This window comes from Crassostrea angulata, chromosome 9, assembly GCF_025612915.1.
Source record: "Crassostrea angulata isolate pt1a10 chromosome 9, ASM2561291v2, whole genome shotgun sequence".
NCBI lineage: Eukaryota > Metazoa > Mollusca > Bivalvia > Ostreida > Ostreidae > Magallana > Magallana angulata.
The window spans coordinates 4,444,839-4,465,451 of record NC_069119.1 but is presented as its reverse complement, the minus strand read 5'-3'; the positions used below and the strand labels follow the sequence as shown (position 1 = coordinate 4,465,451).

The window sequence follows — 20,613 nt, the reverse complement described above, 5'->3', positions numbered from 1 at the left end:
AGCATGTAATGTTGACTGAATTTCTAGTGTAATATTTGATTAGTTCAGATATTTTTGAATTCAAAGAACCACATTTAAATTGTACATGTATGGTTATATTTGCATAAATAAAAAAGCAGGTGGAAAATTAAGGTATTCATGGAAATCATGGCATTGAATTTATGATCTTAACAAACAATATATATATCCTTTTCCAGATATAGATAATCTCAGCATTGACTTCATGATCTTTATAAACAATATATCCTTTCTCATTCTTTGATTTGACAGATATAAATGGATCATCCCCTTCACGTACACCACGGAAGCCACAAAGCGGTTCAATCAGACCTACCGAGACATGGTGTGGTTCACTACTTCTACCCAAGGTACATAATTATATTAAACCCCACCCCACCAGATTTGGATAGTAGAAATGATCTAGGAAATACAACCATCCATTATTCCAGTGGTTTTGCTTTAAGATTTTTATAATGTTCTTGATTGAATAGACCTTAAAAACTATTGTGTCACTGACTTCCATTGCCTAATGTTCTGAGATGAACAAAACTTGCATTTAACACAGATATTGGAGATTTTGATGATTTCTTTGTACTCGAGAGTTTTTTCTGTTTTTTAATAGATATTCCAGCTAATGTGGAAGCATCGGACTGGATTCTTGGAAATGTCCAGGTGTTAGGTTACTATAGGATGAACTATGACCTGGACAATTGGAACAAGCTGATTGGTCAATTAAAGGCCAACCATGAGGTGAAGTACTTCACTTTTAAAATACTCTTAACTTATTCAAAAACAAACAAAATGCACTAACATCAAAACAGTTTTTGTAACAATTCAGTCATTGCAAAAGTGTGTTGGTAAGTGCAAGAAATTTTAAATGATGAACACAAAATGTTATGTTGATATCTTTATTCAATAGGCTATTTACACCACAAACCGAGCTCAACTCATCAACGATGCCTGGGCCCTAGCCAAGTAAGTCTTGTATACATAAGCAATGATTGGTATTCATGCTTTAGTGTTGTAGACAGTACTCTATACCTTTATCAATTAATATGTTTTTTTTAAACTGTAACCGCTATATTATCATATTAAATTTCAGACTACTAAGTAAACTTATGTTGTACATGAAAATATAACAGTTATTGACAAATGATTCAGAGGAAATTCACATTTTTTCCATCATTTATTTCTTTTACAATGAAATTTTTAAAAATTTATAATCTGTATTACTATAAAAAAGAATTTTCATTAATCATAAAGATCTGATAAAGTCTATCTTGTGTCTGTCTTTTCAGAGCTGGAGAGCTTCCCATGGAAATAGCCCTACAGACAATGGAGTATCTTGGGTCAGAGATGGATTATGTCCCCTGGCAGGCAGCACAGACCGAGTTGTCCTATGTACGCAAGATGCTGGTCCGCACCTCGCTCTACGGAAAATACAAGGTATCCATACATTGTAGTGTACTTAGTCAGCATGGTTGATGAAAAAAGTATTGAAAATTTTCATTTGCTGTGACTTTATTTCACAAATTTTCATGACCCAGCCTTACCAACATCCATGTTAAAACAGCCATATGAGAATAATTGTTTGTGGCAAGAAATAGTCACCACGAGGCTCTCGCGAACCTTGTAAAAATTTCTCGCACACAAATAGAAGTTGTTTTACAATTACCTTATATCAACCTCATTTGGAAGAAAATTTTTGTATAAAGCTGTAGGAAAATGATCAAGTTTCAATGTGCCTTAGATATTTGGATTTTTTTTACAGGATTACAAATCATATATGAAATTTTAAAATAAATCTGATATAACTTTATTCAATTTTTACTTCAATGTTTGACTGTGTAATTTTGTAGAACTTCATGTCCTCTCTGCTGAAGAAGCCGTTTGACAAGCTTGGTCTGGACAACACAAAATCCAGTCACCTTGACATGTAGGTCTAGTATTTCAATGTTTTCCTTTAGTGAGTTCATTCTACATTCAGTGAGGCATGCTTATAGCCCCTCCCCTCACCTCAGCTCATCTAACCACTGGTACATTAGGCCCGGATACACTGCCTCCACCTGTCCCTGTCTTTGGCTGCTGCAAGCTTAACAGACAATATAAAAAAAACCATATTTATAGAAAGTTAGATAGAAAACTACTGCAATTGATTTGATAACTTACATGAGGAACTTTTTATGGTAACTATGATATCAAAATTATTTGATAACAATGTGACATATTCCAACATGTGAATGATATGGGTTACTTTTCTCATAACCTTTGCCGTCACATAGTTAGTTTTTTAATATCTATGATGCATTCTGAAACGGAAATGCATGATAATGACTGGTTTTTTTGTAACACGTGCTGTGTTGTGGTTTATTGGACTATTTTTTACGGTAACGTGCTGTATGCATACTTCTTTCAGCTACACGCGGTCTAACGTGGCAGACTTGGCCTGCACCTATGACGTCCCTGGATGTCAGGATCAGGTGAAGACCATCTTTGACAAATGGATGTCCAACCCCAGCGTTAACCTGTAAGTAACGGTTTCTGTTAAATTTCAAACTGAAATGTTTTAATATAAACGGATATTTTTTGCTTTGGGAAGAATAAAGTTGCAGTAAACCCCAAACGTAATGAACTGAAACAGATTTCTTAACGAAAGCCACCAATGAGACTTTGATTGACAAAAGTTTGTCTATGAAGCTTTAGATTAAGATTATCGTAGTTACAGTCGACCCCCAATTTGAAACTTTTCACATGGGTATTTATTGTTTTTTGAAAGCATCTGTTCAGAAAAACTTGGTATAGATTAAATCTCCAGACAACATAAGCTATCAGGCATACAACTCCAATAAAATCTTGAACTCACAAACACTTTATGTTCTGATTTCTGTGCAAGCTGTATCATAATATAAGATATCAAAAGATAGCAACAGTCGACTCACAAACTGAATCTTTTTCAAATGGATGTGCTTCAATTTCTTGGCAGAGTGGACGCTAACCTGAAGACAATGGTGTACTGTACGGGGGTGGAGACCGGGGGGGAGGCAGAGTGGGAGTTTGTCCTCCAGCAATACAAGGAATCCACGCTGGCCGCTGAGAGCAACCGACTCCTCTACGCTCTCTCCTGCTCCAAACAAACATGGCTGCTCAGCAGGTAGGCGGACAGTTTTAAAATGGAAAAAACTGACTTTTTCAATTAGTTATATTTCAAAGATGAGCGAAGAGTTGAATTGCCTTCGAGTTAGGTCTTTTTGAAGAATTTGATGCTAGTTGATTCACAGGGCTCCTTTGTTTGACATATACTGTTATCCAACATTTATTATTGTCACAGTGCTAGATTTTTTTGCAAGGTCTGAGGTCCTAGTAGCAAATGTATTTTTTGTCATGAATCAGTCTTTAATGTATTTTGTTAATTTTATAAAAAAAGCTTTGTTGTGAAAATTATTTACAGCAAACAAAATCATCAGATTAAGGTTAATTGCCAGATAAAGTTTTCCCAAAATAAACTGAGGTTTCTTTTATATATTAAGATGTGAAGCCATCGCACTAGCAAAATTTTTTCTTATTCATTTGCTGATCAAAATGGACAATGCGCAATGTTAAATCAAATGTGCACGGGCCTGAGATCCAAGGAGTTTAATTTTTGATGGCCTAATCTTTTAGATATCTGGAGGTGGCGTTGGACACTAGTGTGGTACGTAAACAGGACGCCTCTAGCGTGATCATCTACATCTCTCAGAACACCGTCGGCAGGGACCTGGTCTGGAGCTTCGTACGCCAGAACTTTGACAGGCTCAGAAGAGAGTAAGGCCAACTGATGTAGATGTAGAATTATTTTTTGATGTTTTGGATGTAGATCTGTAGATTATTTGTGGTTGCAGGTTTGCATTATTTGGTTTTTTAATTGCAGATTTTTATTGCAGCTTGTCAATAATTTGAAAGTGTGTTACTTTTTTGCATGAATTGTTTGTTTGTTTGGTTTTATGTTGCATGTTGTGTTAAATTTTCTTACTAGTTTTGGTTCAAGTATGTGTGCATGATTTTTTTGTTTTTCCTGTAGCTATGGTGGAGGATCGTTTTCATTCTCAAGACTTATACTGGGAATCACCGAGTCATTTAATACTGATGTAGAACTACAGCAGGTACTAATCTGTACAGACTGAAGTAAGTGTCTGTCTGGGAGGTAACTGTTGAAATTGACACCCTGAGGAAACCATTGTCAACTTATGCAAAGCAGAGGTTGACTGGTTTTTCAAGAGGTGTCAATTTCAACTGTTACCCTCCCAAACAGGCACTATTAATTTCATTATACTGAATGTCTTAATTTCAAAGAAAATTTTTACTGCTTTAATAAAGGAATGACGTGAATTCACAGCGAAACATAGGTGCATAATTTACACGCATGTAATAATTCGTTGTGTTACACATTGCCAAATGTGTTGCTAATGCTGAGGGTAATAGAACGGATTATGAACTGTGTCTTAACCAATCAGATTAACAAATTTTTAGTATTTAACGTGAAAGTTAGCATGATAAAAAACAATAACCTACTAATACATCTAATGCTTTGGTAAGGAATGGGTGGTCTTAAAATATGCACTGGTTAAAATGAGTCAAATTCATAAATAATTAAATGCAGGAAAATGGAGTACGTAGTTGATGGGAAGAAGAAAATGGTCTTTAAAATATAAATCATAGTTTTGGGCATTTGAGATTATCGTATCATATCTCAGATATGATATGAATGAAATTTCAATGTATTTACGAGTGCACGATTCATTATGAGTTTCATTGTAATTGAGTTATGTGATCTCTTGGAACCAATTATAAACTTAACTGACTGTATTCCCTGTTGCATTGTTTAGTTGAGAAACTTCATCAAAGGCAAGGACTTTGGGTCTGCAACAAGGGCAGCACAGCAGGCTATCGAGAAAACACAGGCCAACATAGAGTGGATGGAAAAGAACGTCCCTATCATCAGGAGATGGCTGGACCGTACCACCCCCACCCCCCAGGTCAACAGGAACGTGCGTCTGCCCCGTTCCGTCCTACCGGAGCTGTACACGCTCGAGCTCTTCCCTGACCTGTACAAAGCCGACCCCAAGGACTTCACCTTCTCCGGCAGTCTGACAATCCTTGTGAACTGTACAGGGAGCACTAGGAACATTACACTACACAGTAATAAGATCACCATAGATACCGCCTCCGTGGAAGTGAGAGGGGTCAATGGTGGCGGTAACTTGTTCAGTTCGCTTTCCCGCCAGGAGGAGCTCATGTTCTCCATCTTCCATTTGAACTCTGACCTGACCCCAGGGCAACAGTATGAACTGAAGATGAACTTTACTGGTCCCCTGAAAGATGACTTGGCTGGTCTCTATTACAGTACCTACACCAGTAATAACGAAACCAAGTAAGTGAGAGGTCAATGATGGATCGAAAACTTAAAGATTATAATAAGTGAAATTTAAGTATACAGTGATGTAGGCTGAAATAATGTAGAATGAAGTGATGAAAGATGAAATGATGTTAGTGGTTGACATGTAACTGTTGTGTGCTCTGAAGTAGAACCCAATTGTCAAATGATGAAGAAATGTAATGAAATTCAAAGCATTAATATTTTTACTTAAAATGAATTTGTATTTCAAATGCTGTGCACACAAGGAAAAAGTTTATGTACAACTGAAGGTTAGAAAATGAGAAGGGATTAGGTATCTTGATGTAAAATTATCAACAACGTATTGCAACATATGTACATGCATTCTAGATGCTAAAAGCTTACTGAGATAATAAGCTTCATTGTTTCTTTTAGATACCTGGCCACAACACAGATGGAGCCAGTAGATGCTAGGAAATCCTTCCCCTGCTTTGATGAACCTGACATGAAGGCAATGTTCAAGGTCACACTTGTCCGACGTAATGATTACAAGTCTCTGTCCAACATGGAAATCAAGGATTTCTCACCAAGGTACAAACAAATTTCTCATTAATAAAATTATTCAAGAGACAAACTGATAAAATAAAGTTAAGAAAAAATCAATGGATTTTTATAATTATAGAACAAACTGAATGTAATAAACTCTAGGAACTGTTTATTCATGTTCAAAATGAATTAGAAGATTAAAGAAATTAGCTTAAAAAAGAATTTTGACCTGTCCAGCATTTTAAACCATTGAAAACGAAAACTAAGAATTATGAGCTCTGAATCTTCCTATCTCTATGACTGACACTCAAATTTTGATTGATCATTTTAGAAATACATTAATAAAGTGCTGTAAACATTAAGAACAGAAATTTAAAATATAATTTTAATAAAATCGTCACCATGCCACTTTAAGAAAGGAATAAGTTTACTATTTTGTTCTAAGACCACTTGATGTAATTGTTTGTAGGGGTGGTGACTTGGTGGCAGATGAGTACTATGTGACGCCCCGTATGTCCACCTATCTGCTCGCATTCATTGTGTGCCAGTTTGATAGTACATCCACTGTCACAAAGAACGGCATCAAGGTAAACTTACGACTAGACTTTCATGAACATTTTGGAATATGATGAAAACATGACATTATTTTGTTTTATTGAAACTCCTCTTTGTCATTAATTGCCTTATATTGATTTGTGGATCTATTTAAAGTACAGTGTCTAAGATTTTCACCAGTGATACTATTTATAGGTATAGTACAGTGTCATACTCACTACTAGTGATTCTATTTATAGTACTTTGTTATGCTCATCAGTGATTCTATTTATGATACAGTGCCGTATACTCACCCTTGTTTTTGTTTATAGTACAGTGCCTGGTCGCTGCCTGAGGCGGTCAATGACACAGAGTTTGGACTGATGGTCGGCAACAAGACTATCACATACTATGAGGAGTACTTCAACATCTCTTTCCCTCTGAAAAAACAAGGTATTGTAATGGTTCTCTCATATGCATTTTATTGGTTTGATTTGAATATTATCAGGAGTGAAAAGTTGAGCAATTTATGCCTTTATTTATTTATTTTCCAAGACAGTTTTGTTTTCTATGCACAGTTAGAGTTAAAGTTATCCCGTTTATTATTGATTCATTTGAGCTTAAAACTCTTAATTCTGTATACTGATTTTCTACATATAGTTTCATGAAGTTTCTTTGTACAATATTTGGAAGTATGGTTGTATGAGGTACAAGCAGTGTATACTATTGTTTTAGACATGATTGCTATCCCAGACTTCTCGGCAGGAGCGATGGAGAATTGGGGCCTGATCACCTACAGAGAGACAGCCATGTTGTTTAAACCGGGCGTGTCATCGGAGGGAAACAGACAGAGAGTAACCACGGTCATCACTCACGAACTCGCCCATCAGGTCAGTTGCTTACCCCATGGCAACAGTTGTCATAGTCACTGACAGTAAACCTACTCCTCAAGTTAGTTATGTGTCTCATGGCAACAGTTGTCAAAGTCACTGACAGAAAACTTACTCCTCCAGTTAGTCATGTGTCTCATGGCAACAGTTGTCATATTCACTGACAGTAAACTTACTCCTCTAGTAAGTTATGTGTCTAATGGCAACAATTGTCATAGTCACTGACAGTAAACCTATTCCTCCAGTAAGTTATGTGTCTCATGGCAACAGTTGTCATAGTCACTAACAGAAAACTTACTCCTCTAGTAAGTTATGTGTCTAATGGCAACAATTGTCATAGTCACTGACAGTAAACCTACTCCTCAAGTTAGTTATGTGTCTCATGGCAACAGTTGTCATAGTCACTAACAGTAAACCTATTCCTCCAGTTAGTTATGTGTCTCATGGCAACAGTTGTCATAGTCACTAACAGTAAACCTATACCTCCAGTTAGTTATGTGTCTCATGGCAACAATTGTCATAGTCACTGACAGTGAACCTATTCCTCCAGTTAGTTATGTGTATCATGGCAACAATTGTCATAGTCACTGACAGTGAACCTATTCCTCCAGTTAGTTATGTGTCTCATGGCAACAGTTGTCACAGTCACTGACAGTAAACTTACTCCTCAAGTTAGTATGTGTCTCATGGCAACAGTTGTCATAGTCACAGATATCTCACTGACCTTGAAACTTGAAGCAACTTTATGGTTGTGGTTGCTTGGGATTTTTTGTTGTTGACACTACTTTCTCTTTAATTTGTATTTTTTGACTGCTGGTGGTTTCTTCAGTATTGTTATACTTTCATGTTAAATACTGAAATCTGATTGGTTAAGACGCAGTTCATAATCCGTTCTATTACCCTCAGCGTTAGCAACGCACTTTGCAACCGGTAACATTACAAATTGTTACATGTGCGAAAATTATGCTGTAGAATTCACGTTATTCCTATATAAAAGCAGTAAAATTTTCTTAGAAATTAAGACATTCAGTATAACAAAATAAATAGTGCCTGTTTGGGAGGATAACAGTTGAAATCGACACCCCTCGAAAACCATTGTCAATCTCCGCTTCGCGTCAGTTGACAATGGTTTTCTCGGGATGTCAATTTCAACTGCTACCCTCCCAAACAGGCACTATTTATATAATGACATTCTCTGTGTGCCTGTGTTTCAGCTGTCTTTTTTGGATTTTTTTACTATTGGAGGCTTCTTTGGTGTTGACATTCTCACTGTTTCTTTTGGACTTTTTGACTTTTGTTGGCTTATTTAGGGATGACATTCACTCTCTTCCTGTGTTTTCACTGTTTCTTTTGTATTTTTGACTGCTGTCAGTGTTTATGGTGATGACATTCTTAACGATTCTTTTGTATTTTTTGACTGTTGTAGTTTTCTTTAGGGATGACATTCTCTGTCTGCCTGTATATCTAAGGCTCACCTGACAAGTCGTCATACCAAGAGCTTTCTCTGTTTACATTCACACATTTGACAAGGTTTTTTTTTTCCTATTTGAATCTCTCTTTTGTCCAAATGACATTTTAGGGGGCTTCTTTAGTTTCCTTGTCTTCAAGTTTAGAGCTGTGCTGTAAGAAGTACTGTGTCTGTTTACAGAAAATAAAAAAATTATCATGGTTATGAAAAATTAAATGTCCACATCGATATGAAATAAATGATGATAACTTTTGTATGAAAATCTTTAGATAAAAAGAAGCGTTTATTGATAATCAATCTCAAAATAAGATATGCCTAACTTAACCTGTGATGAAGGTGGTGTTCTTAAAGAGGTTGACCTGTTCTGGGAGAGGGAAATTGATGATGATACTTTTAAAATGAAAATTTTTACATAAAAAAAAGTGTTTAAGGAATCTCAAAATAAGATAGGCTGAACTTAACCAAGATGGTGGTGTTCCTGTAGAGGTCAACTTGTTCTGGAAGAGGGAAATTGATAGCAATGTCATCAACATCATTACAATGTCATAAAAATTTACAATTTGCAGCTTTTAATGTTAATAACTTCATATAGTTAACAAATGTATTAACAATAGAGAGTTTGCAATATCATATATGCATGGAGTTAGCAATTTACTTAATATGGGAATCTTAATGTTTTTGTACTTGATCTTTTGACTTGGGCTGAATTTGTCTTTTGACTTGGCAATGAACTGGTGGTTTTTGTGGTCTTTCTTCTTTAGACAAGGAAACTTGAGTCTGCCTGCCTTCCCATGCAGTGCCATTACAGGGGGAGTCTTTATAGTTTTCTCATCTTTAGCCACTGTCTGGGTAGTCTGCATCTTCAGACAATTCTGTTGAAGTAACAAAATTCACTGAGTTCATCAAGAAAAACTATATGCTCCCATCAATATTTATCTTTGATATAAAGAAATTATTCAGTTTACATGAAAATAAAGTAAACTGACCTTTACCTGTGCAGAAGCCTTGTCTCTACAGTGGTGAACCTCCTCTGGGAAATCAGAGTAAACAATGCCAAAAACTTCAAGGAGTTACAATGTCATTTCATCATTGAATTTACAATATTATTAACATCAGAGAGCTAACGTCAAGATTGTTAACATTTTTATTGATATAATAAGGTTTAAAATAGTATAGTGACTGTCATAATTATCAGAGAGTTTACAATGAATGGACTGTTGGTGACTTGCGTGGTCTTTCAGAGGAGGAATCATAGTCTGTGTCAGCTTTCTTCCCTAGTGCCATTACAGGGGGCTTCTTTGGAGTTTTTTCATCTTCCTCAGAATCGGATGAGCTGTCGCAACTGCTATCTGATGAGAGCTCAGATGGCTGTTTTGCCCCCTCCCCCGCTTTCAAAAAGAAAATTTTTAACATATATGTCACAAAAATAAATATTCCTACTTTAATATTAAATTGAATATGATGCTTTGCATGAAGACATCACTTACCATGGCAACATCACTTTCCATGGTAACAGTAGTCACTGATGGTTAACTGACTCCTCAAGTATTCCATTGCAACAAAAAGTTGCTATTATTAATACTTACTAAGAACAAGTTCAAAACAAAAACTTGCACAACAAGACAGCCATATATCTCTCAGACCTTGACACTTTTAGTTCAGATCTGTGCTGTGGGAACTACTGTAATTTGAGCCTGCTCTCTTTGGAAAGCTCTATACATTGACAGAAAATAAAAACTTACCATGGTCAGGAAAAATTAAATGTCTACATCAATATAAATTTAATGATGAAACTTTTGTACGAAAATCTAAGATAAAAAAACACTTAATCTCAAAATAAGATCATATGACAAACTTGACATGAAAAATTCAAGATGGTGGTGTTCCTGCAAAGGTTGATAAAAAAAAAGCCTTTAATTAATTTAAAAAAAAGGGATAAGCTGAACTTTATCAGCAGAGGTTGAAAAAAGGCATTTAAATAATTTCAAAATAAGATATGCTGAACTTAACCCATGAAGAAGGTGGTGTTCTTGCAGAGGTCGACCTGTTCTGTGAGAGGGAAATTGAAAATGATACTTTTGTATAGAAATTTTTAGATAAAAAAAAAGCATTTAATTAACCTAAAAAACAGAAATGCTAAACTGAACCTGTGAAGATGGTGGTGTTCCTGTAGAGGTCAACCAGTACCGGGAGAGGAAAATTGAAAAAAATGTCATCAACATCGTTACAATGTCATTACAAATGAATGAACAATTAACTGTTACCCAACTTTTATTTGCGATGACTTTCTTTTGCGCTTTTTGGAAATGAACCGGTTTTTGGTGAATCATTTTCTCAATCAAAATGCAGATTATTTGCTATGGATATTTGAGAACTGGTTCCCAGTGAGAAATAATTGTAATGATGAGGCTCTCGCAAACCTCGCAAATATTTCTTGTGAAAATAAACATTGGATTACAGTAGTTGGCTGTTCTTTCTTTCAGTGGTTTGGTAATCTGGTCACAATGAAATGGTGGGACGACCTCTGGCTGAACGAGGGATTTGCCACATTTGTGGAGTGTATGGGAGCGGATCATTTGTTCCCTGAGTGGAAAATGGTATGTTATTTTATTTTATTTTTTTCATTTTTAACTGATACAGTTTTCTCTCCATGCATGACTTAAAGAGAAATCCTGCATAATGACTGGAATTTGACTTAATTTGATTAACTATTACTTTACCAAGTAGGCTATGAAGACACCTTGTTAATGAAGAACTGTGCAATCCATTCTCTAACTTTTAATTAAGGGTGGAAAAAATGTGTGTTTTATTGCAACATTCAACACTTGCAGATTTTAAAAATCTCACAATCACTTTTCTGGAGTTTTAAACTACATGTAGATGAAATATTTATATAAAACTGATATTCACAATATTTTATTTTTGTGATTTGATACAGATTGACAGATCCCTGAAATTAAATACCCACTTTAAAGAAGGAATCTACAGTATTAATATGTTTTTTTACTGCATTAGATGTGTTTTCAGTGCAAATTAATGGATGCACTGCTTACTTATGAACAGATGCTGCATCTGATAGTTGTATTTCAATTCATAAGTAAAAGGTTATTATGATTTGTCACAGTGATTGCTCTTTGTTTCAGTGGGACCAGTTTGTCCTTGATGAGCTATATGGTACATTCAGCATCGACGCCTTCGTGACATCCCATCCAATCTACGTTCCAGTCAAAACAGTGGCTGAGATGGAGTCTGTATTCGATACCATATCATACTCCAAGGTCAGTGGTGAAGGGCAAGGGTTAAAGGTCAATGGAGTTTTTTGACATTAAGATTGCAATATAGATCCAAGCTAGTTAGACAAACAGCTTATGGACTGATATGATTATTATCTCTGGTATTTTGTTTATTTGTCACGCCAGCCTTTTTTTAGACTTTCATTGTTTTGTATGTTTTGTAATTTAAACAAAGTATCTGCAGTTCTTATTAAATCATGTTGGGAAGTCTCCTTTGTTTTGCTACTGTAAACAAAATGGCTCAAAGAAAAAATACATCAGATAATGTGTTATTTTTCATGATATGAGGTTTATGTATATTTCAATCTATCATATAGGGTGGAAGCATCATCAGAATGATGAGGTTTTTCTTGGGAGAGGAGAACTTTAGAAAAGGACTTTATGTAAGTAACTCTCATTTAAAGCATTGATTTATAAACAAAGGCTTTATTTGTCAAGGGATTTTTATCAAGATGTCTTTTCTTTTGATATACATGTAATAAGACAGAAAGCAAAAGGATTGTTTAAATTTACATATACTGTTTAAATGTTATGAGTGCTTATCCTTGTTTTCTAAGTGTATTTGGTCACTTTTGCTGATAACCTCACTTCTTTCAGTACTTTTGACATACTTTCAGCCATATTTGTTTATAAACCCAATCAGTATTTTCCATCTTTTGATTTTATTTCAGTTGTTAATTTTTAACAACCACCAGTGTTCAGAATCTTTAAATTCTGTTTTGGCTGTATTTGCTTGTAAACCCACCCAAGTACTTTCAACCCTATGATTCTTGCCTTAAGTATGTTAAATGTTTTGATTTTATATTAGGTGAAATTAGTTTCAAACAACCATCACTTTTTCCAATCTTAGTTGTATTGGATCTAGTTTTAGACAATGATCATACTTTAAATCAAATCCTTTGATTCTTTTTCAATTGTATTTTGTTCTGATTTTAGACAGCCTTCAGTACTTTTAATACTTTGATTCTGTTTCAGTTGTTTTAAGTTCTGATTTTAGACAGACTTCAGTACTTTTACTACTTTGATTCTGTTTCAGTTGTATTTAGTTCTGGTTTTAGACAGCCTTCAGTACTTTTAATACTTTGATTCTGTTTCAGTTGTTTTAAGTTCTGATTTTAGACAGCCTTCAGTACTTTTAATCCTTTGATTTTGTTTCAGTTGTATCTAGAGAGCAGGAAGTATGGCAATGCTTTCCATGACGACCTGTGGGACGCTATGGACAGTGTAAGTATAATTATAAAGTGTCAGTACAGCATCACAAAGTCTCATTGTGTGTAACCAGTAAACTGTTAATGAACCTTCCAATGTCTATTATAACAGATGCTCCCCTCTTAGACAGACAGTACAGTACACAACTTGGTTAAATCTCAAATACATATGGAATTTATCATACAATTCTCGTCACTGTGGTTCTTGAATATACGTGTAAACTGACTTTTATTATTTACGCTAAAAATATCCATGTAAAATACAAAATTGAATATAGATAATGACATCATGTCTTGAAAAGTTTATGGTCATTCTTAAAGTTAGTCTATACCAAAGATAAATGACCTTTTATCCTTGAGTCAGTATTTTGTGTTTAACAAATGCTAACATCACTGCTTTCATCTGAGCAGGTGGTGGTACAGAAGAACTTGAACTATCCAGCGTCCATCAAAGAAATCATGCACACCTGGATCCTCCAGATGAACTATCCAGTTGTCACAGTAACCATTCCACAAAATGGCGTTGTCAGGGCAACACAGCAGCGGTTCCTTAGGAATCCAGAAGCAAAAGACCCACTGGTTTACATTTCCCCATTTGGGTACAGTTAATGATTTTTTTTAAACAATATCATTGCATATTATTTGATAATGATATTCATGTATCCAAATAATGTAAAATACATGACCTTTAGTCCTACAATTTTAATATGGGTTCAATTCAATAAGTTTCCTTTAGCAAAATCATTGAAAATTACATGGCATTGCAGTGATTTAATTAGAAAATGTTTAGTTTACATGTTCACCAGCTATTGTAAATTTATGACTGATTATGTATAAGTAAAGAAAGTTTTACTGATTATGTATAAGTAAAGAATGTTTTACATTATATCCCATGTATCATATAAACATCAGTATCTCCAATTTGGGGGAAATTAAACAAAACTTTAAATTATCTTGGGGTTTGAGATATCAGAAGTAAGTGGCTTTCCAGTTTTTAATTCCATGAAGCTTCAAATCTATAAATTTAAATTTGTTAAGTTTCTGGACTGGAAGTTAAGACTTCAACATAAGAGGGGTACTCAAGATATCCCATGCTGGAGATACCGATATTTACCTGTAGATTGTAATTATTTACACAAAGAATGTATTTTATACATTTATGATTGATGGTACTAGTAAGCATTGTTTGAATTTTGACAGCTATAAATGGTGGGTACCTTTAACTTACACAACTGGTACAGACAACAACTTCAATAAAGACAGGGCAGATGTCAAATGGTTCAACACCACCAGTAAAGGTAGGATACCGTGCATGAATCCATCATTTTTTCCAAGGGGGGGAGGGGGGGAGGGGGAATGGTCTGACTGAGGGATAATTTTGTTTTCCTGTTTTTGGGGTGGTTGGGGGTCAGGGCCTATTTTCAATTTTCAGTAACTTAACTATTATAGTAATTTGAATTTTTCTACCCATGGTTATAAAGAACTGGAGCAGCTGTAATGGTTACTTTAGAGCATTTTATTGTGTTTTGACTTCAGATTTTGGGGACCAGTCTGTGAGAACGTCTGATTGGATAATTGCCAACACTAACCAGTACGGTGTGTACCGAGTCAACTACACGCAGGACAACTGGAACAAGCTTATAAACCAACTCAAACAGAATCACAGTGTAAGCTAGAGGGTTACTTCTACAGTAGACATTAAGGGAGATGGAAGGTCTGGTAGTCATTTTTAGACTTATCTTACCTCCTTGGAAAGAAGAGCTCTGTATAAAGATAATTGCAAATATTCAAATTTTTAGAGCCAAAATGAATGGATATTTTCTTTACTACAAAAGAGTTTATGGCTAAACAAATCTTATCTTAAGATTAAAGGAAGATCTTTAGGGTAATTTGTTGATAACCCAGCCTCCTCAGGAGGGCTGGGTAGTCTGGTAGTCATTTTTAACACTATTTTTACCTCCTTGAAAGTAAGAGCTCTTAAATTAAGAAGTAAATTAGATTTGAACACTTAAAGTTTCTTAATTTCATTATTGTGTATGACTATCAAAATCAAATTTGAAATTGTTATCCTGTTCATAGCCAAAACGATATAAATTAAAGGCCAAATTGGTCTCAGTTTAGTACCAATGATTCTTCATCAATCTATCAAATAATGCACTGGTGTATCTAGCTATCTTAAAGAGGGAATATTCCCCTATTCAGTAAGCTTTACAGGACATGTAGTTGGAATTCTCTGTGCTTTAGATATGTTTTGAGTTATATGAATACAATTTTCCACTTTGTTTTTAAAATCTTCCTTGTATTTTGCAGGTAATTTCGACCATCAATCGAGCACAGATAATCAATGATGCTTGGAGCTTTGCTAGGTAATATATCATAACATGAATATAATGTATAAGTGTGGTTTTATGACAAAGCCCCTACTCCCCCTCTTTCCTAACACAGTTGGTCTCTTATTTGTGTTTTGTACACACTACTTATTTTTTGTGAAGAATTAATTTGACAGTTAGATTGTAACATACAGAAATCATGTTAGGAGTTATCTCTCTTATCACTGAGTCAGAGATCCTTAAGTATAGCCCACTTGATGCTCTGTTGATAGGTCTAACCAGTTACATATGGATATAGCCCTCCAGACTGTAGACTACCTGTCCAATGAGAAAGACTACATACCACGAGTGGCGGCCGATGAACAGCTGGCCTACATAGAGAGTATGCTCTCCTTGACCCAACATTATGGCACTTTCCAGGTAATGTCCTTTTCTGATTTGTCCATTCAACTCTCAAGCGATTCCAAGTTAGCAGTCTCTCTCTCTCTCTTCCAGTTTTGTTGAGCATTTCTTATTTTGAAGTCTTTCATTGCAGAATAAGATGCAGCGTTTGGTGAGGAGCATCTATAATGAGATTGGTTTGAATAACACTAGAGCTACACATTTACAGTCGTAAGTTACATAATTATTATACATCACAAAACAAGTTGCTGAGGGTGTAATGTTTTTGACTCGTCTAACATTCAGTCAGACCTATTTTTTTGTCAGAACAACTCCTCTTTAACCACTGCACAGGCACTGCTTTTATTAAAAATTACACTGTAGTTAAAAAGGACACAATGTAAGGATGTGATTATTTACAGCAAATATTGTTTCCATTATTTTTCTTTGAATTGTTCCCCTTTAATTAAGAATTTTTGCCATTTTTATGCCGACTTTGTTGAAAGCAGGGCATACCATATATCCGGTATTTTTCATGATGATCTAATTTACGCTTTTTCACAATGTCTTTTAATTCGCAAATTATTGAATACGCAGAAATTATATTCTTTATTATTTTCTATAAGAAACTTTTTAAATCGCAAAAAATGACTGGCGCAAATTAAAAATGCTACACATTTTCCCTATTTTCGCAAATTTTGTGACATGCGAAAAAAACCCTGGATATACAGTATTCTTTGCTGCTTTCCGTTGTTCTGTCTCTCGTCGGTCTGTCTGTCTGTCTGTCCACCAGTAGTTTTCATTCATTTTCTTTGAGAGGTTGCACGTATTGAAATGAAATTTAATATAGAGATTTATAATAATAATATCCAGGTCAAGTAGGATTTTGGGTACGATCAAGCAATTTTCATTATTAGAGTTATGCCCCTTGGACTTACGAAAATTCCACTTATTTGCAGTTTCGATTCTTTTTCTTTGCAGAGATTGCACACATTGAAATGAAATTTGGTTTACAGACATATATATATATATTATAATCTAGGTCAAGTTTGATTTTGGGTTCGATTATGCAATTTTTGACAGAGTTATGCCCCTTGGACTTAAAAATGTTCCACTAATTTGCAGTTTTTGTTCATTTTATTTGCAGATGTTGCATATATTGAAATGAAATTTGATATACTGATTTATCATGATAATGTCTAGGTCAACTTTAATTTTGGGTATAATTGAGCTATTTATGACAGTTATGCCCCTTTGACTGAGAAAAATTCCAATTATTTCTAGTTTCTGTTCATTTTCCTCTTGGATTTTTCCAAGGGAGGGGGACATAAGTGTTTCACAAACATCTCTTGTTTAATTTACAGTTTAGCTGTGCAATTCCTCTTTAATCACTGAACAGAATTTCATGAAACTTTGTAATAAATAAGTAAGCAATGTGTAGATATGTACAATAAAATTTGGAAAATTTGAATTCTTTATTTCTTATGATTTTTTCCATATTTGAACTTAAATATTTTTAATCATTCAAGATAAGCTACTACATCAGTTTATCAGTGCAACTCCTCTGAATGTCTAATTGATTTCTAAAGCATTTGTATTTTGAAGACTTTTATGCTGATTAGATTTTTATGAAACTTTGCGCTTAATTAGGATATGATGTTTAGATGTGCATATTTCCTGGAATTTTAATGTTTCAATGCAATTTAAGTTTTTATGAATTTTTCCAAAGATAAATATAGTTCTAATCTGTTCTACACACAGATACATGAGGTCCCACGTAGCGGGTACTGCCTGCTCCTATGATATCCCAGAATGCCTTACTGCGGCGGTACAGCAGTTTTCCGACTGGATGAAGAACCCAGGAAATAACAGGTCTACTCTTTAATGATGAAGGCTTGACTGTGGCATTTGGAATCATTATTTAAAGTAGTAATGATTATAAACAAATGAGAAGAAAGGTCTTATTTCATAATGGTTTAAGCATGAAGCCTCTTGGGTTTGTTATTTTTAACAAAATCATAGATTACAACTTAAGTTACATAGACATAGGGTACCTTAAAGTCATGATGTCTGGATAAAATCAATATGATTTGCTTAAAAAAAAAACATTTATCGATAAAAGTATTTTTCCCTCAAATGAAGATAAAAAACAGTAACTCCTTTGTTAATATTCAATATTCTGTAGTGTGTAAGCCTCTTATGGAAGCAAATGTAAACACAATGGAAGAAAATCAAAAAGATTCAAGTGAACATTCTCTGTACTTACTAGGTTACATGACTGTAAAAAAAGAAGTGTACATTCTGACTTATATACATTTACAGAATTGACCCTGGTTTGAAGTACACTGTGTACTGTGCAGCCATCAAACAGGGAGGACAGAGGGAGTGGGACTTTGCCTACAACCAATACAAGACTTCCCAGGTGGCCTCTGAGCGGGCCAAACTGCTGGGCGCCCTCTCCTGTACGAAGGTCCCATGGCTGCTTAAAAGGTTTGTGACACTGATAATAATTCAGTCTTTTCAGTTGTTAGTTTTTCATATTTAGTAATGTATTGAATGTTTTGTTAATCAATAGGTGTTAATACATAATTATATTTGATTTGATTTCAATGTCTGATGTTATATACAAGTTTGTTTGGGAGGTGTTGTTATTTTCAGTTATTTACCAGGTCTCTCTAGTTTGTAGATTGTTTAGGTTCATTTTCTGTTACTTGGCAGGTTCCTAGAGTATGCTGAAACAGGTTATGGAGGTGTTATTATTCTATTTTTGACAGATTCCTGGAGCATGTTGATTTTTAGGGAGGTGTTATCATTTTTTTTTTTGGCAGATTCCTGGAGTATGCCGTGACTGATGGAGAGGTCCGGAAGCAGGACGGAACCAGTGTTATCTCCTCAGTTGGGAGGAATGTGATTGGTCGACCCATCGCCTGGAACTTTGTCCGCTCACGCTGGAACTACATCATGAAAGAGTATGTTATCATTCTGGGCATTAAATTAAAATACACTGGACTCCAATATATTGTCAGTAAAACTCTTGATCTGTCAATGATATGTTGAATATGCTTGGAATGATTTTGAAATGATATTATCAGTTGCTGACCTCTTGTATATTTTATTCATTACATTATACAGTTACGGATTCGGATGATTTTTATTGAATAAATCGTATTCCTCAGAAAATGCAAGAAAATCATTTCTTGATTAATATTCTTAAAATGTATCCAACTTTAAAACTATATTGCTATATTGCTACAAAAATGAATAGAAAGATGGCTACAAAAAAAAAGTCAAAGCCACTGTTTCTTTTTTGCTGAGTTTTAACATGGAGCTTGCGTTTTGCTCACAGGTACAGTGAGGGTCAGTGGAATGCTGGGGGATTTATCAAAAGTATTTCTGGAGCCTTCAACAATGACTACCAGCTTCAACAGGTAAACTACAGAGTGAAACTGTGCTGATTTCATATACTGTAAATGGTTACCGTGGAATCATTAAATTTCGTGGGGGCCAATTTTTAGTGGATTGTGGGAGTTTCGCTTATTCTTGGGGATGTTATATAATTGATGTGTCAGTTTTCAGTTTCAGTCAGAAAAAAAATCTTTTAAAAAAATTTCGTTGAGGATGTAAATAACCATGGAAGAGGGCTACACATAAATAGCAAGAAAATTGAGCCACCACGAATTCTTATGATTCCACAGTACATGTGTATTTGGCATGTATGATAATTGGTGGAAAATGTTTTTTTTCAACAAGTTAGCATGGATTTGAATTAGCGCATTTCATGTACTTATGTACATGACATTTTATGATGTACTTGATCATTATTCTGTACTTGCTGCTTGTTATTTCAGCTACTTGATTTTGGTAAAGTCCACCGATCTGATCTGGGTCGTGCTGTGAGATCTTATGAACAAGCTGTAGAGGCCGTGCAAGCAAACATTCAGTGGATGCAGAAAAATCTTAACATTGTCATCAATTGGTTAAATCAAAATGCATAACATTCATGTTTGTGTGTGTTTTTTTTCTTCAAATTTATTGAACATATAGTCTGTGTGAGGTCATTAATCAGATTCATAGGTTAATAAATATTGATATATGTATTTAGATTGCAGAAATATATGTATGAAAAGAATATCCTGGGTAAATGTGTATTGTTAGCTGAAAGAAATATGGCTTGAAATTTACTATAAAATAATACGTGCACTGACAGCATTATTCATTTCATATACCACGTGATCTTAGATCTGTTTCATTGTATTATTTCTTTGAAATAAATGATATGTATCCTTATAATATTGATGTTTTGTTTTTCATGGAAAGAAAATTTATACACAGTAAGGCTGCTCGGAAAAATTTTCATGTTTATGTATCAGTTTATAGGGAAAAATGTAAACCTGACCTCTGTTTTATTTCGCAAATGTGATTTGAGCATAATACAAATATGTCTTTTGGCGTAAGAAAAGCTTCACAAACAAATCCTTCTATAAGTGTCATATAAGTCTCCATATTTCTTTTAGAAAAAGAAAAGCAAAACAGTAAAAAAAACTAAAACCAGATTCAAAATCTATGGAAACCTTTCGTTTGATATCACGAGT

General features: G+C 34.7%; 1 protein-coding gene across 2 annotated transcripts in view; it reads left to right on the top strand.

Moving 5' to 3' along the window:
• LOC128162426 (putative aminopeptidase-2) overlaps positions 1 to 20,240 on the top strand; it is a 67,477-nt gene extending 47,237 nt beyond the window's left edge. For both annotated transcript variants that reach the window (XM_052825630.1, XM_052825631.1), the window contains 29 exons: positions 271 to 368; positions 623 to 750; positions 920 to 975; positions 1,299 to 1,446; positions 1,860 to 1,936; positions 2,417 to 2,527; positions 2,984 to 3,151; positions 3,661 to 3,801; positions 4,058 to 4,139; positions 4,863 to 5,407; positions 5,807 to 5,962; positions 6,387 to 6,504; positions 6,784 to 6,904; positions 7,187 to 7,341; positions 11,293 to 11,406; positions 11,953 to 12,087; positions 12,420 to 12,485; positions 13,261 to 13,326; positions 13,722 to 13,909; positions 14,511 to 14,608; positions 14,847 to 14,977; positions 15,621 to 15,676; positions 15,913 to 16,060; positions 16,176 to 16,252; positions 17,783 to 17,893; positions 18,344 to 18,511; positions 18,850 to 18,990; positions 19,368 to 19,449; positions 19,870 to 20,240. In XM_052825630.1, the coding sequence (XP_052681590.1) occupies positions 271 to 368; positions 623 to 750; positions 920 to 975; positions 1,299 to 1,446; positions 1,860 to 1,936; positions 2,417 to 2,527; positions 2,984 to 3,151; positions 3,661 to 3,801; positions 4,058 to 4,139; positions 4,863 to 5,407; positions 5,807 to 5,962; positions 6,387 to 6,504; positions 6,784 to 6,904; positions 7,187 to 7,341; positions 11,293 to 11,406; positions 11,953 to 12,087; positions 12,420 to 12,485; positions 13,261 to 13,326; positions 13,722 to 13,909; positions 14,511 to 14,608; positions 14,847 to 14,977; positions 15,621 to 15,676; positions 15,913 to 16,060; positions 16,176 to 16,252; positions 17,783 to 17,893; positions 18,344 to 18,511; positions 18,850 to 18,990; positions 19,368 to 19,449; positions 19,870 to 20,016 (3,832 nt within the window). In that variant the 3' untranslated portion in view covers positions 20,017 to 20,240. The remainder of the gene's footprint in view (positions 1 to 270; positions 369 to 622; positions 751 to 919; positions 976 to 1,298; positions 1,447 to 1,859; positions 1,937 to 2,416; positions 2,528 to 2,983; positions 3,152 to 3,660; positions 3,802 to 4,057; positions 4,140 to 4,862; positions 5,408 to 5,806; positions 5,963 to 6,386; positions 6,505 to 6,783; positions 6,905 to 7,186; positions 7,342 to 11,292; positions 11,407 to 11,952; positions 12,088 to 12,419; positions 12,486 to 13,260; positions 13,327 to 13,721; positions 13,910 to 14,510; positions 14,609 to 14,846; positions 14,978 to 15,620; positions 15,677 to 15,912; positions 16,061 to 16,175; positions 16,253 to 17,782; positions 17,894 to 18,343; positions 18,512 to 18,849; positions 18,991 to 19,367; positions 19,450 to 19,869) is intronic.
• Positions 20,241 to 20,613: the final 373 nt, after the last annotated feature.